The 13922-nt window shown below is 42.8% G+C and overlaps 1 protein-coding gene across 5 annotated transcripts in view; it reads left to right on the top strand.

Annotated features, from left to right (window-relative positions):
* The window catches only part of LOC122809699 (zinc finger CCCH domain-containing protein 13-like), a 1891555-nt gene that overhangs the window by 768638 nt on the left and 1108995 nt on the right, over window positions 1-13922 (top strand). For all 5 annotated transcript variants that reach the window (XM_044081418.1, XM_044081393.1, XM_044081403.1 and 2 more), the window contains exon 8: window positions 3869-4066. In XM_044081418.1, the coding sequence (XP_043937353.1) occupies window positions 3869-4066 (198 nt within the window). The remainder of the gene's footprint in view (window positions 1-3868; window positions 4067-13922) is intronic.

Genomic DNA, 13922 nt, shown 5'->3' with positions numbered 1-13922 from the left:
CTTTCTTCAGAGGGGTCCCCACTAAGGACATTCTGGAGGCTGCAACATGGACATCTGTTCATACCTTCACCAAGTATTAACACCTGCTTGTCTTCTCGAAATCCAGGGCAGGCTTTGCCACAGCAGTCTTGCAGGGCATCATAGCCAGGCCCCAGTCTTCTTGACTGCCTCCACCCTTTTCTTCAGCTTTGGGAATCGACCCAAATGTGATGACTGCAACAGTGAAACACGAAGAGCATAGTACAGTTGTGTACACTTACAAATGTAGATGTTCGAGTATATTCAGTGTTGCAGTCCTGGTTTCCCTCCCCCCATCCCCATTGTTGCTCTCTATCCTTGCAAGGATTTTTTGGTATTTACTTTCTACTGGTGCGGTTCTGCCACCATAACCTAACCCCCTCTTGGGGGATCCTGAGAGGGCAAGAAAAACTGATATAATGGCGTCGGCTGCCTTAATTTATAACACTGACGACCTGACGTCAGTCCTGGAGCGATGGCAACCAACGCAGAAATACTAAGCCTCTGGTATTCGGACCAACTGAGGGCTACCCTGGCAGGATAACCCAAATGTGGTGACTGGAACAGTGAACACGCTCGAACATCTACATTTATGCTAAGTGTACACAACTGTACTTTTCTTGTCTCATCCATTTGAACCTATGTCGTATCGTACAAGACATCTTTGTTTTGATGAAAACTTTTAAAACAAAATAACATTCCCCCTGAGCATCCCCATAACCAGTTAACTTAATACAAACACAAAACTTTACATTTTCAAATAATGGAAGTTAAGTTTTACTAATGGGTAGATTTGTCCCATGTTGACAGATACTTACAGGCTTTAATTAATCTATAATGAATGTTATCCATGGTAAGATGCATGGTACATACTGTTCTTCTGCTTACACTAAGTGCTGTCTGCTTTAGCCTTATCTTTATTCCTCTCCCTGATTCATAGATTCATAGATTAGTACTAAGCTAACTGCCCTTGCGAGCCATTTTAAGCCTAGCCAATTGCTCCTTGTGAGACTCAAACCCTGCACCTTGTGTTTGTAAGGCAAACACCTTAACCATTAGGCCACCCTCCCAACCCTTGATATAGAAAGCACCTTGAATGTTTTCAGAAAACCTCTTTTAGCCATTCAAAAAAGTATTCTGTTTTTATTGCCCCCTTATCAGATTGTCTCCATAGAAACATGAGAACCAGATAAGTTGCATTCAGCTACAATCCTCTCATGTTGCACTGTGAACATTTACGTGCTAGAGAAAACTTTTCATTTAATTTAGTTATATTTACTTATTTTCCCTTAAAACGTGATATTTGGTCAGGCCAGGGTCCTTAATCTAGTCATTTCCCCATGTAAAATAAGAAAGCATATTAATTTTATTTATATCATGCTCTTTTGTCCAGGCTGTCTTCTCTGTTTACACTGCACTGCCTTCACATCTTAAAAATGAACAAGAGTAAATAAAGTAGGAAAAAAGGGGCACCTGTTTACTTTAGCATCTCTATTGCACCCACAGAATTGAAAAATCTTTATTTATAATATGCAACATGTCAGGTTTTATAAAATATTATAAGACTTTTATTCCTCACAGTTACTTTCCCTCCTGCTCCCTCCTTGGATGTTCTTCCAAATGTTAATGACATGAAGTAGGGCATATACCTTGGAGTCCCCTGCAAAGTTAAAGTCCAGTATTTCCAGGTTTTCTTATTCCGCCATGTCTTAACAAATGTGAGTTGATACTTTATAATCCCACATTTATTCATTAATTTCTGAGTTGCCGTTTTTCCTGTTGATCTCCATAGTCCAGTCTCTGGTTCTTCAACATGGTCCCGATTCTTCTAGTCAGTGCCTGTCCTTTTTTTTCTTTCTCTCAAGCATTTTCCTTAAGAACATTGAAAAGTTTTCACTGGTATAGTCTCTCTCAACTTTATTATCAGAAGAATAAGAAGTTGAATCTCCTGTTTGATAGCTCACTTTTTATTGGGCAAACTTTATATTTCCTCCTTAGAACATTTAACATCAAAAAATTACTTTAACTGTCCAGGAAGAATATTCTGAACATAGCTGGATAATAGCATCTTGGATTTCACATCTGCTTCTTGACATTCCCTTGATAGCTGGAATAAATGTGTTACTTTTATGCCTGACGTACAGAGAGTAATCATTCTCCACAAACGGTCTCCAACCTTTAGTACTTGGTTCTTCTGTTGCAGTTTTGTTAAAATCAACTTTCTGCTGGTAGGATTGCATCTTTACTATTAGATGTCTTGGCTGTTTTGCCACGGTCAGGTTTGGAGCATACACGATGTGCCCTTTCAGTTAACTCCTCCTGTGGAATATTAGTCTAGTTGCTTTTTTGTGCTTTCATAAAATTAAATGTTTGTTTCATCCAATTTCTGTTACTGCAGAAAATCTCAGGTTTCCCTACATACTGTGTCCTCGAATTCTGCAAATTTTTTTTTTTTTGAAACATCTCTTCTTGAGCAAGACGACCTTTTCTTAATTTTGACTTTTGCCTTTTTAGCAGTTTTATCAGCTCATCTGGACATAAAGATCCTTCCTTTTTTCCAGTCTTTTGTCATATGAGTTGATGTTCTCCTTTAATGTTTCATTTTATTTTACTCCGCTCCAAGTACATTTGACTTATTTTTTTCCTTTAGATTACTGGAAGTCATGTCTTGCGACAAAGCTGGAGCTTGAACTGCTTTTTGCTGAACAGCTGCAGAATTCTTCCCAGTCAATGTTTTTTCCTCACCTTTTGTAATTTTCTTTCTGGTTCTCGAAATTTCTTCTTTGACTACATCTAGGCAGTGCACTTGCTAGTCAGTAGCTGAAATTTACCCCAAAAGACAAATTCACTGGCACTCTGAGTTTTTCACACTGCAAGAGCTGAAATTAAGCTGTTACTCAGTATCCAGCCATCATGTAAGTCTCCAGTGTATGTATTCTTAAAGCAAAGCATTGCTATATTTTCCCCAGTCTAGATGACTGGTGGTAACAGAGGTGTGAAAGATCTGTTGCTTTATCAGGTAGATGAGTCTTGGTATTTTTGGTCTCTTGATAGTAATAATTTTCAAACGTTCTTATTGGACACCCCTCACCATCAGTAACTTTTTTGGTGACTGTAATACTATGTAGAAGTGGAGGCTAGCAGGTAGAACCGCTGTAACTGGAGGTACATGCTCGGCTTTTCAAACCTGTGAAAGCAGCTATCATTACGTTATGGATAGGAACGCTCATGGGGGCCCTTGTGGTGATGTAGGCAACCTTGTCATACACAAGCTGGTGGAGTTAAGGCCTAAAGAAAAAAAAATGATGGCTGCATTGAATGACTATCTCAAAGAATGTCTCCCACTCTACGCTGAACAAATGGGTTAATTGATTGTGGAGGGCTGATGGTCGGCAGGCAGCCTAGGGACAGAAAGGATACAAAAAAAGGCTCAGAACAGAGTAATCCTGCTTTCATAGGTGCTAAGGAACATTGACTTGGACACCAACTAAAGTCTCTGGTGAATACAGGGCTGAATATAATGCTGATTAGGATGACGTTAGATAGGTATGATGTGATCCATATTGTATGGTATACCATTGCACAACGTTTCTTGAATGTCTGCAAAGGTAATGATGCTTTTAAAACAACTGTATGTTTAAACATCTGTGGTTATACTGGCTAACTCCCAGAAGCTGTACTTTGCTTTAATAACTTGCAGTTTTAACTTACTCATATTAGGTAAATAAGCTATTCAGCAAGGGCCCTGTACACAGTGCAGAGAGCACATCTGTTGATAGATTGATTAGAGGTGCTGCTGGTGATTATTGCTGCAAAAATGTTAAGTACAATTTTTTTTTTACTTTTAAAGTGACAGTTACTGGGAAAATGAAACACGGATGCCTCAAGAACCCCGATTAGGACGTGTATCTCAGCATCCCATGAATGATTCTTTTCATCAACATCCTGAAGTTATGTTTGAACAACGTATTTTAGAAACTTCTAGGAGCCAACAGGACATGAGCAGTGGGCCATTACACCAGCAGCAGCCGGACTCCTCTCTGTACAGGTGAGAGAAATGTGTGTATGTATACTTTTGGATGCTGCTTATGCTGAACATGCCAATACTTCTGTTGTCTCTGCTTCTGTCATCAGTAGAACTCATCAGCAAATAGGGGAGGAAGTTTAGTAAGTTTGGCTCATAAATAATTTAGAAGTATTGGAAAAGGCAGCAGGGCATTCTGAATACAGTTAACATCTAGCCTCCAAACTATGGAGTCTTGATCTGATGTCAGTGTAAGTTAGTTGTTCTTTATGATCTAGTCCAAGTCTTTTTTTTTTTTTTTTAAGTAACAAAACCTCTCACATATTTGTTACCCTTAGAATTGGTGCCAAGGATGAGTTTGATCTTGCTTAGTACTTAAGTTTATCCTTCTACAGCCTTAATTGAGCAGTCTGCCCCTGAAGTTTTGTTGGTGGTCAAATTTCACATGCAACATTGGAAGTTCCAAGAAGTCATCTACAGGTGGGTTCATCCAGTTTTCATTTTAAGAGAAGCAGTCTTAACATACACACATGGGTGGGGATGGAGGTGTTATATTTCACCATACAACATCATGTCATGATACACCCCATACTGGCACACGTGCACACACACACACATCACTATTGCAGTATAGTTCATGTTCTGTGACAGTTGGTCTTAAGTTGGCACCTGATTTCTGGTCTAACTTCCTGAGCTTTTGAATTTCTCCAGTATGATGCTGGTCTCCTCCATCCCTGCAGTATGTGGCATAGAGCTAAAAAAAAAGAAGCCGTGAACAAAGTGTTTTCGGACTTCAATAAATTATCTCTTCTGATGGGACTCCCAGAGTGATGTGCCCTTTTGGGAAATTTTTCATTCTTAATTGTGTCCAAAATTTCTTTGGTTAGCTTGTTGTGATTTTTGAACTATATTTGTTTGGATTTCATTAGAGGACTGTAGTAGTATTTGTTATTGCTCAGTCTTTACCTTACTTACTACAGGAGTCTCTGTACAGTATTCAATAGCTCAGGTTCCTTCATCCAGTACAATGGCATACATTGTGGTGGTCTGAGCCTGCTGCTTTGAACTGGTGAACATTAGGGTGTCTATACCTCTCACAACAGCATAAAAAAGGAAGCACATTTCCCCTTATTCAGCCCCACTCCACATGCTTTCCAGACAGGCTGCTTATAGATCCCTCACCCTTTTATCTTCCCTGGTTGTACAGCAAGACTCTGTGCCTCCTTAGCCCCCTGCAAGCTTTGCAGCCAGAGCAAAAATTAGCTGAGGTCTACATCCCTTCCCTGCTAAAGAATGAGGGGCCAATTCCTTGATGGGGAGGAAGACTCTAGGTCCTCTATCCAAATTTGGTCTCCTCTGGGGGCATGACTTTTGATTCTGAGAACACACAGATTCTCCTTCTGAGGAGATATCTCTTGATGAAACCCTTACCAGAATGAAAGAGGTTTTCAAATGCAAGGGCATAGAAGCTGAATATGCTAAGAAAATATTTTATATGTCTGTAGCTGGAAGCATCCACGCTTTGTGGCTATTCCCATATCCTGTGAGTTCTAGAGGATGATTTCATGGCTGCATTTAAAGTATCTGTCTTCCAATTCTCTGCATCAAAAACCAAACGGATTTTATGGTGTACAAAGTACCTACAAGTACCTATATAAAAACCCAGTAGCAGAACTTGGAGTGGTATCTGTTGAACTTGAGAGAGTCCCAAATCAGGTTTTTGCTCCGATCTCTCTGCCTAATGATAAAGCATAGGTTTGAAAAGAAAGTGTACACACCTGCCATCCTGGCTTCAGGGATGTTAACTGTCACTTGTAAACAGCGAAGTTCCTGTTCATTGTCCTGGAACAATTAGGACAAACAATTGAAGTAGGGCAGACTTGCTTAAGCAGCTGGTCAGGGGCCAAACACGGTCAGTTGTGAGTATGATATGGTAGACTCCACATCTAGAGCTTCTGTAGCATTTCCCTTCATCAGGAGACATGCCTGGTTGGGGCTATAACTGTGCCAGAAGGTTTCAAGGCATAGCTGATCAGTGCCTCATTGGACATGGAGTGGGAACTTTGGAAACCTTACATCGGAGGCCTTTGGAAAGATGGAGGAAAGAGGCAGGCTAATTTAAAGTAATAAATGACTCTCTAATTTTCCAGTGCCAGGTGCAACCGGCATTATCCTTCCAAACCTGGTCGCTTCTGTCATGAGCAGGGTAAGAGTAAGCAGCAAAAGGTAAAACAGCTCTGCTTAAAAAGAGATGGCAGAGGAATAAAGGGAAACTTGAAGGCCGCAAAGGCCCAGTGTTAACAGAAAGCTCTTATGACAGTGTGATGCTCCTGCCCTGCCTTTCCATATCAAACCGCCCCACCTCAGCAAAACTGCAGGCAGACTCTCCTTATGCTTCCCCAATTGAGAAATCATTTTGAGTCCTGAAAAGTTATGAGAGATAAGTACAGGCTGCAGTGGGCCATGCTTCCAAACTATGCAGACATTCCACAGGTCCCAAAGAACAGGAGGATTTAATACCCCCCTTTATCTCAGACCTCATCCTCCAGAGAGTCCTAGAACAAGTTACAAAGTCTGAACTAGGAAGTCATTCTCTCCAGGCTGTTAGTCCCAGGAAGGTAGAGCACCTAGAGGACAGTTCTATACTTCACAAGGATGAACACCTTTCCGAAAGTATCCATATTCAAAGTGCTAGCACTCCAAACCTTATTGATACTTCTATATTCAGGGCCCCACTTGCTTATGCCCACATCGTCATACATAAATATAACAGAAGCTTCCTCAGATTCTTTGCATTGGGTTTGTACTGCAGGTTTACCTCACTGCTCGTTGGGCTGTGCACAGCTCCGTGAATTCTTAGTGTTTGGCTCTTGTGGTGGTCTTTTTCAGACTAAAGGGTGTGTCCATATCTTTCCATACTTGGACAGCCATTCTATTCAGTAAGCCTGTTAGGAGACCATGCTCAGAGCAGTATTGTTTGCCATAGTTTTTTTGCAGCACTTGGAGTTGACCTTCAGCCTTCAAAAATCATGCTCAACACCCTCCCAGAGAATGACTTGTCTTGTGTCGTGTCTGAATACCTCAGTCCAGAAGTCATTCCTCCCACAGAACCAGATGAAAAAGCTACCAAAACTTGCTGCTGTTGACAAACCAGAAAGTTGCCACAGCCAGGGGCTTGTTCCTTAGAGCCGTTGTGAGTAATGTGGCCATAATTCCTTTCAAATGCCTTTTTTCAGAGGACATGCTTGGGGTTCTGCAGGAAACCAGGAACCCAGTACAAGAAAAGCTTACTTATCCAAATGGAAGAGATTTTCAGTCTGGTGCCTTTCCCCAAACCAGAACCACTGGCAATGGAAGTCCCTCTGGTTCTGTCATACTTGTGTGAATTACTAGATGCTAGCTTAATTTACTCTTCAGTCACAGTGCACTTGTCAGCGGTTGCTGCCTTGTCTGCCTCTGTCTCCTTCTCTAGCTTCCAGATTTGAGGCTAAACAATTCCTAAAAGGCATCCTTCACATAAGACCCCCCCAGGAGACCTGTGGCACCCCCCTGGGATCTTAACTTTATATTAGAGAAGCTGACCCTTGCTCATTTTTAGCTGGCACCTTCTGCTTCCTTGAAATTTTGTTCCTGGAAAACTATCTTGCTGCTTGCACTAACCTCAGCCAGAGGAGTTTCTGAACTACAAGCCCGAATGGCTTCCTCTCCTTTGTTGGTGTTCCACAGTGACAGTCTCTTTCCACACTAATCCTACCTTTGTGCCTAAAGTGGTAAATAAGTTATCCCTCAACCAGTCCATCCATTTACCTATTTTTTAATCCACTACACAGAGCTCTGCGGAGAGGATTTTACACATTTTGGATGTGCAAAGACAAGCTTAGGTTCTACATTGACAAAGCAAAGGATATCAGGATATCAGACCAGTTATTTATCTCTTCTACTGCAGAGCTTTAGGGCTTCCTGTCTCTGAACACACTTTCCAGCTGGATCTCTAAAGCCATTTCCTTCTGCTACGAGCACCATGGAAAGAGCCTCTATTCTCCTGTTATGGCACATTGTACCAAGGTTGATGTTCATAGTGTTTCACTGTTGCAGTCATTACAATTGGGTTATCTTGCTGGCAGGCTAACTGCAGTCATTCCGAGTTCCAAAGTCTAGGTCCGGCGTCTGTTGCTGTCGCCTCCTCCCTGACGTCAGTGCGCCAGGGGTATAAAAGATGCAGCCGACGCCATTTTCTTCAGTCTTTCTTGCCGCGCGGTGCCCGAAGCAAAAGCAGTTCAACTGCAAGTGCCAGTTGGCCGACTCCTGAGATTTTCAAATTCAAATTTCAGATCCGAAGTCTTCATTAAAGCCAAGTACCCCGTTGGGGAAACTTTTCTTGCTCCAGACCGATGTCAGAAAAAGTTAATTGTATTTTTTGTGGGAAGCAAATACCTCATAAGGATTTTCATTCTTACTGTATTCCTTGCCTAGGCCCTGACCACGATGTTGCTAGTTGTCAGTTTTGTGCTAGATTTAACCAACGCACTAAGCGTCGGTACGATTTTGCATTTCATTACTTTGGCAGAAGCTTCAATTATATAATGCCGTCGGAACAGCCGACTACCGGAGTTTATAAAAAGCACAATGAAAAAGAAAAGGACAGGCATCCAAGGTCCAAAACCGATGAGGCTTCCGCTAGGCCTGTCGCCGGATCTCAGTGAGGTGCTTTCGCAGCCCCTGATGCCCGCTTTCTCAGAGCCACAGGCCACTTCCAACTCCCACGTGGAGCCGACTAAGCCGCTGGAAACCCAAGGTATTGGACACTTGGAAACTACTCCCTCAGATGGGTCCGGAGCCACTGAGCAGGCATCGGCTTCTGAGGGTGTTTTCAGGCCTACACAGTTATATGTAAAGCCAACTTCAGCTTCAAAGGCAAAGACTAAAGCAGCTCTTAAGACAAAGAAACAAGTACAGCATTCTCCTGGACAGGCCTCCATGCCTAAAATACAGATGCTTAAAATGGCCGAAGACCTAATTACTTTGATCAGGGGTTCCTGTTCCCCTCCTGATAAGAGGCCTAGGCAAGAGATAGAATGTGAATCTTCAGATCAGGTTTCCATTTCCTCTGATTCCTCTTCTGAACAAGAATATACTCTTCCTCCCTTTGAGGATGCTGAAGAATCTATCCCTTCAGCCTCTCCTCCTGAGGATTATTCTTTTGGGGAGACCCTGCATACTATGAGGGAGCATTTCCACTGGGAGAGCCAAGATTACTCAGAATCCAAGAAAAAGCTCAGAGACTTCCTTTTACTACCTCAGCACAGGTCCCTTGCTATTCCTTCTGTTGTAGACATTGTAGATGTATTTTCAGAGTCTGGTCTGTCTCCTGACTCTTTACCACCAGCTCCTGTTAAGCCAGGCAGATACTACAGGGTTCCTGATTCACATACATTTCTTTATAAAAACCCTGCTGCTGACCCAGAAACTATCTCTCAGGGTCCCAAAGGGGTCAAGGCTTCCACTGCAAAAAACCCTATCCCCTCTGATAGGGATTCAAGGGCCTTGGACAGATGGGGGGAAAAAGATTTATACTTCTGCTACCTTGGCTGTAAGAGCGTTAAATTGTCAATTTCATATGCTTAAATATTAGCAATATCTTATGTCACTGCTTAAACAGAAAATGTTGACAAATTCAGAATGTGCAAAAAACAAAGAAATGCAGGATCTATTGCATGCAGCTGAACAATTGGGAAAGCATACTTTGCAATGTGGTTTTGATTCTCTAAAGGCCTCTTGCAGGGCTACTGTTACAGGTTCTGTCATTAGGAGGCATGCTTGGTTAAAAGAACAGAATCTGCCCCATCATGTTAAAGCAAAACTATTAGATGCTCCATTACAGCATGATACCTTGTTTGGTGTTAAAGCAGAAGAGGTGTTGAAGAAAATGGAGGACAAAGCTAAATCTGTGCAAACAGTGAAAGATTTCTTCCAGGTACAGCCTCCCAGATTTAGCAGGAACTGGCCTACAAAGAATTGGTCCTTTCCAGTGTCAGACAGGCCACAAAGAGGCAGATGCAGACACCCCAGAGGTAGATCACAGCCCCAAGGCTCATACAGGCCTAAACAATGGGGTGTTTCTACCTCCAAAAGCGGAGAGGAAAAATCACAGCCATACAGGAAACAGTCTCAATGACTTTCCCCTGCCAGCACCAAGCACTTATCTTCTGGCAGCTCCTTTGAGGGGAAAACTAACATTTTTTTCACAAAATTGGCATATGATCACCCAGGACAAATGGGTCTTAAATATCGTTTCACAAGGCTATAGGTTCCACTTTCACACCCTGCCAAGGCCAAACGGTATGCCAGACCTGCCACGCAATCAATGGGCAGAGGCACAAAAACAAGTTTCATCCCTCATGGACATGAGCCATTCAGCAAGTACCACAGCAAGAGCAGGGACTAGGATTTTACTCAAGGCTGTTCTTGGTGCCCAGAAAGGACAAAGCCTGGAAACCAATACTGGACCGGTCTATCCTGAACACATTCCTGGATATTCCAAAATTCAAAATGTTAACTCTGCAGCAGCTTCTGCCCATGCTGGGCAAGAAGGCTTGGCTTGTGACTTTAAACCTAAAAGAGGCATACCTGCATGTCCCAATCAGACAATCATGCAGAAAGATACCTAAGATTTATAGCTGGCTCAATGCACTACCAATTCTCTGCACTGCCCTTTGGCTTATCTACTGTGCCCAAAGACTTCACAAAATGCCTGGCACCAGTAATTGCATTTTGCAGACAGAGGAATACAAATATATCCTTACTTGGACAGCAGCCTTATTCAAGCAGAGAACAAGGACATTCTACTGCAGCATCTGGCGTTTGTAAAAAGATTACTAACAGGTCTAGGGTGCACAGTAAATGAAAAGAAATCAAAACTCGTACCCTCTCAAGAGATAATATTCCTGGGTGCAAGCTTAAATACAACTGTCCAGATGGCTTATCTGATGCCAGACAAACACAGACAACTGACTACTTATTTCAAAATATTGGCAACAAAGACCCAGTTATCTGCAAGAAAAATTCTGCAGGCTTTGGGCTTCATGACATCCTGCATTCTGCTAATTCCATATTCAAGACTGCATATGAGGAAACTTCAGTGGTATCTAAAAAGTGTTTGGACTCAACATTGCCACAGCCTGGAAACAATAATTACCCTCATTCCCTGCCTGCAACAGGAGTTTCGATGGTGGGCAAAAGCCTGTCACCACAATATGGGACCAGCCATTCACCTTACCCACAGCCAGGCAGACATTGACAACAGATGCCTCAGATTATGCCTGTGGGGCCCATATGGCAGGAAGATGTATTCAGGGCACATGGTCTGCAAGTCAAATACATCTACATATCAACCAAAAAGAGATGCTAGCTGTTCAGAATGCCCTGGCAGCCTTCAAGGATCTACTTCATCCAGGACAACTACTGATAGATGGACAATACTACAGTCATGTGGTACATAAGCACGGGGGCACACATTCCTACCCCCTCTGCAGACTAGCCATGAACTTGTCGGACACAGCATTGACTTACCAAGTACATCTGCAAGCACAATTCCTGTCAGGAAGGATAAATACTCTGGCAGACGAACTAAGCAAAAACTTAATGGATCCCCACAAGTGGAAATTGGATCCACAAGTCTTCAGCATGATAACAAGGAACTGGGATGCCCGGACATAGACCTATTTGCCTCCCCCTCACAACTGCCAACTACAGAGATTCTGCACAAGGACTTATCACAAGCAAGCTTGGAAAGTGGATGCTCTATCTTTCAGCCAGAAAAACCTAACAGTATATGCCTTTCCTCCTCTGCCTCTCCTCCCCAAGGTACTCCTCAAGGTCAGACAAGAGAAACCAAAAATGATACTGATTGCTCCAGACTGACCACGCCAGCACTGGTACCCAATCCTAAAGAGCTCGTCTCAATGCCCAGCTTGGACATTACCTCAAATTCCTCACTTATTGACCCAACAAGACAGTCAGATACTGCACAGCCAACTCAGGACCTTAAACCTGGTAGCATGGGCGGATAATGTAGCCTTCCAAGACTCACCTCTCTCTAAAGCAGTGATGGATGCTTTTTTGGAGGCCTAGCACCAGAAAATCTTATGCAGAAAAATGGAAGAGATTCTGTGCTTGGAACCAGGCACAAGGTATTGACATGATTGTTCCAAATATTCCTCAGATTTTGCAATACTTAACTGAGATGCTAGATAAAGGCCTTTTCTTTTCATCAATTAAAATTCATGCCTCTGCCATTTCAGCTCATTACAATACAGAACCACCTATTTTTTCTCATCCATTACTAAGGCAGTACCTCAGAGGGGCCAAAAACATAAGACCTCCAAGGAGAGCATCAATACCTGCATGGGACCTCAACTGTGTCTTGGAAAAACTCACACTGCCTCTGAGCCAGCCTCTGCAGCTGATATAAAATTCTTATCTTGGAAAACAGCTCTGCTCCTAGCAATAACCTCCGCTAGACGAGTCTCAGAGTTACAGGCACTCATGGCTTTGGAACCTTTTATCATTTTCCATTCTGACAGGGTTTCTCTGAGGACAAACCCTACATTTATGCCTAAGGTAGTGTCCAGTGTGGCCCTGAACCAAACAATTCATTTACCTACCTTTTACCCAAACCCACAGAATAAGGATGAGAGACTTCTGCATTCTTTGGACATTCACAGGCAGCTACGCTTCTACTTGGATAGAACCAAAGCTTTCAGAAAGACTGCACAACTTCTGGTGACATATGCTGCAGGATCACAAGGAAAGCCTATCTCAAAGCAGACTATTTCAAAGTGGATAGGCCACTGCATTCATTTCTGCTATTCACAGCATGGCAAATCAGTGCCTAAGGGCATTAGGCCAGATTCAACCAGAGCAGCATTCACTTCAGCAGCCTTCCTCAGTGGAGTACCAACCAAAGACATCTTAGAGGCTGCAACTTGGGCTTCAGTGCATACTTTTACAAAGCACTATCACTTGCACCTCTACTCTAAATCCAGGGCAGGCTTTGCCACTGCAGTTCTGCAGGGCCAGATAGTCTCTCTTAATCCTATTTAGCACCAGCCTCTCCTAATCCTATGTAGCACCAGCCTCCCAACCTTGGCTTTGGGATTCAACCAATTGTAATGACTGCAACAGTGAAACACGATGAACATAGTACAGTTGTGTACCTACCATAAATGTAGATATTCGAGTGTATTCACTGTTGCAGTCCAGGTTACCTTCCCACCATCCCCCTTTTCCTTGCTGTGACTTATCTGTACTTCTCTGTTCTATACAACCTATGTGGTGTATTTGCTTGTAGATGAAGGAAAAGTTGTTTTTTGTGTATGCATGCTTATTGGCATAATTTAGCCTACCATTTTAGGGGCACCTGACATCTGGGGCAAAAAAAATGAAGACAATGGCATCAGCTGCATCTTTTATACCCCTGGCACACTGACGTCAGGGAGGAGGCGACAGCAACCGATGCCGGACCTTGACTTCGTAACTCGGGCCGACTGTGAGTAGCCTGCCAGCAGGATAACCCAATTGTAATAACTGTAACAGTGAGTACACTCTAACATCTACATTTATGGTAGGTACACAACTGTACTTTGCTTCTTCTGGCTCCTTCTTCAAAGGAATGAACACTAACCCTATTCTGGAGACAGCCAACTGATCTTCAGTCTATACCTTCACCAAACATAAGTTGGAAAACATTTCCAAGTCTAGGGCAGGGTTTGCAAGGGCTATTCTCCATGGCTTCATGGAAAGCTCCTCTGCCCCTACCTGCTGCCTTTCCTCATGAACTTTAGTATTCTCCCTCATGCCAAGAATACTGTAACAGAGGAAT

Source organism: Protopterus annectens, chromosome 1.part1 (assembly GCF_019279795.1).
Source record: "Protopterus annectens isolate FY-2018-M chromosome 1.part1, PAN1.0, whole genome shotgun sequence".
In the NCBI taxonomy this organism is placed as follows: domain Eukaryota; kingdom Metazoa; phylum Chordata; order Ceratodontiformes; family Protopteridae; genus Protopterus; species Protopterus annectens.
The sequence above is the reverse complement of the archived record's forward strand: the minus strand, read 5'-3'. Positions and strand labels throughout refer to the sequence as shown.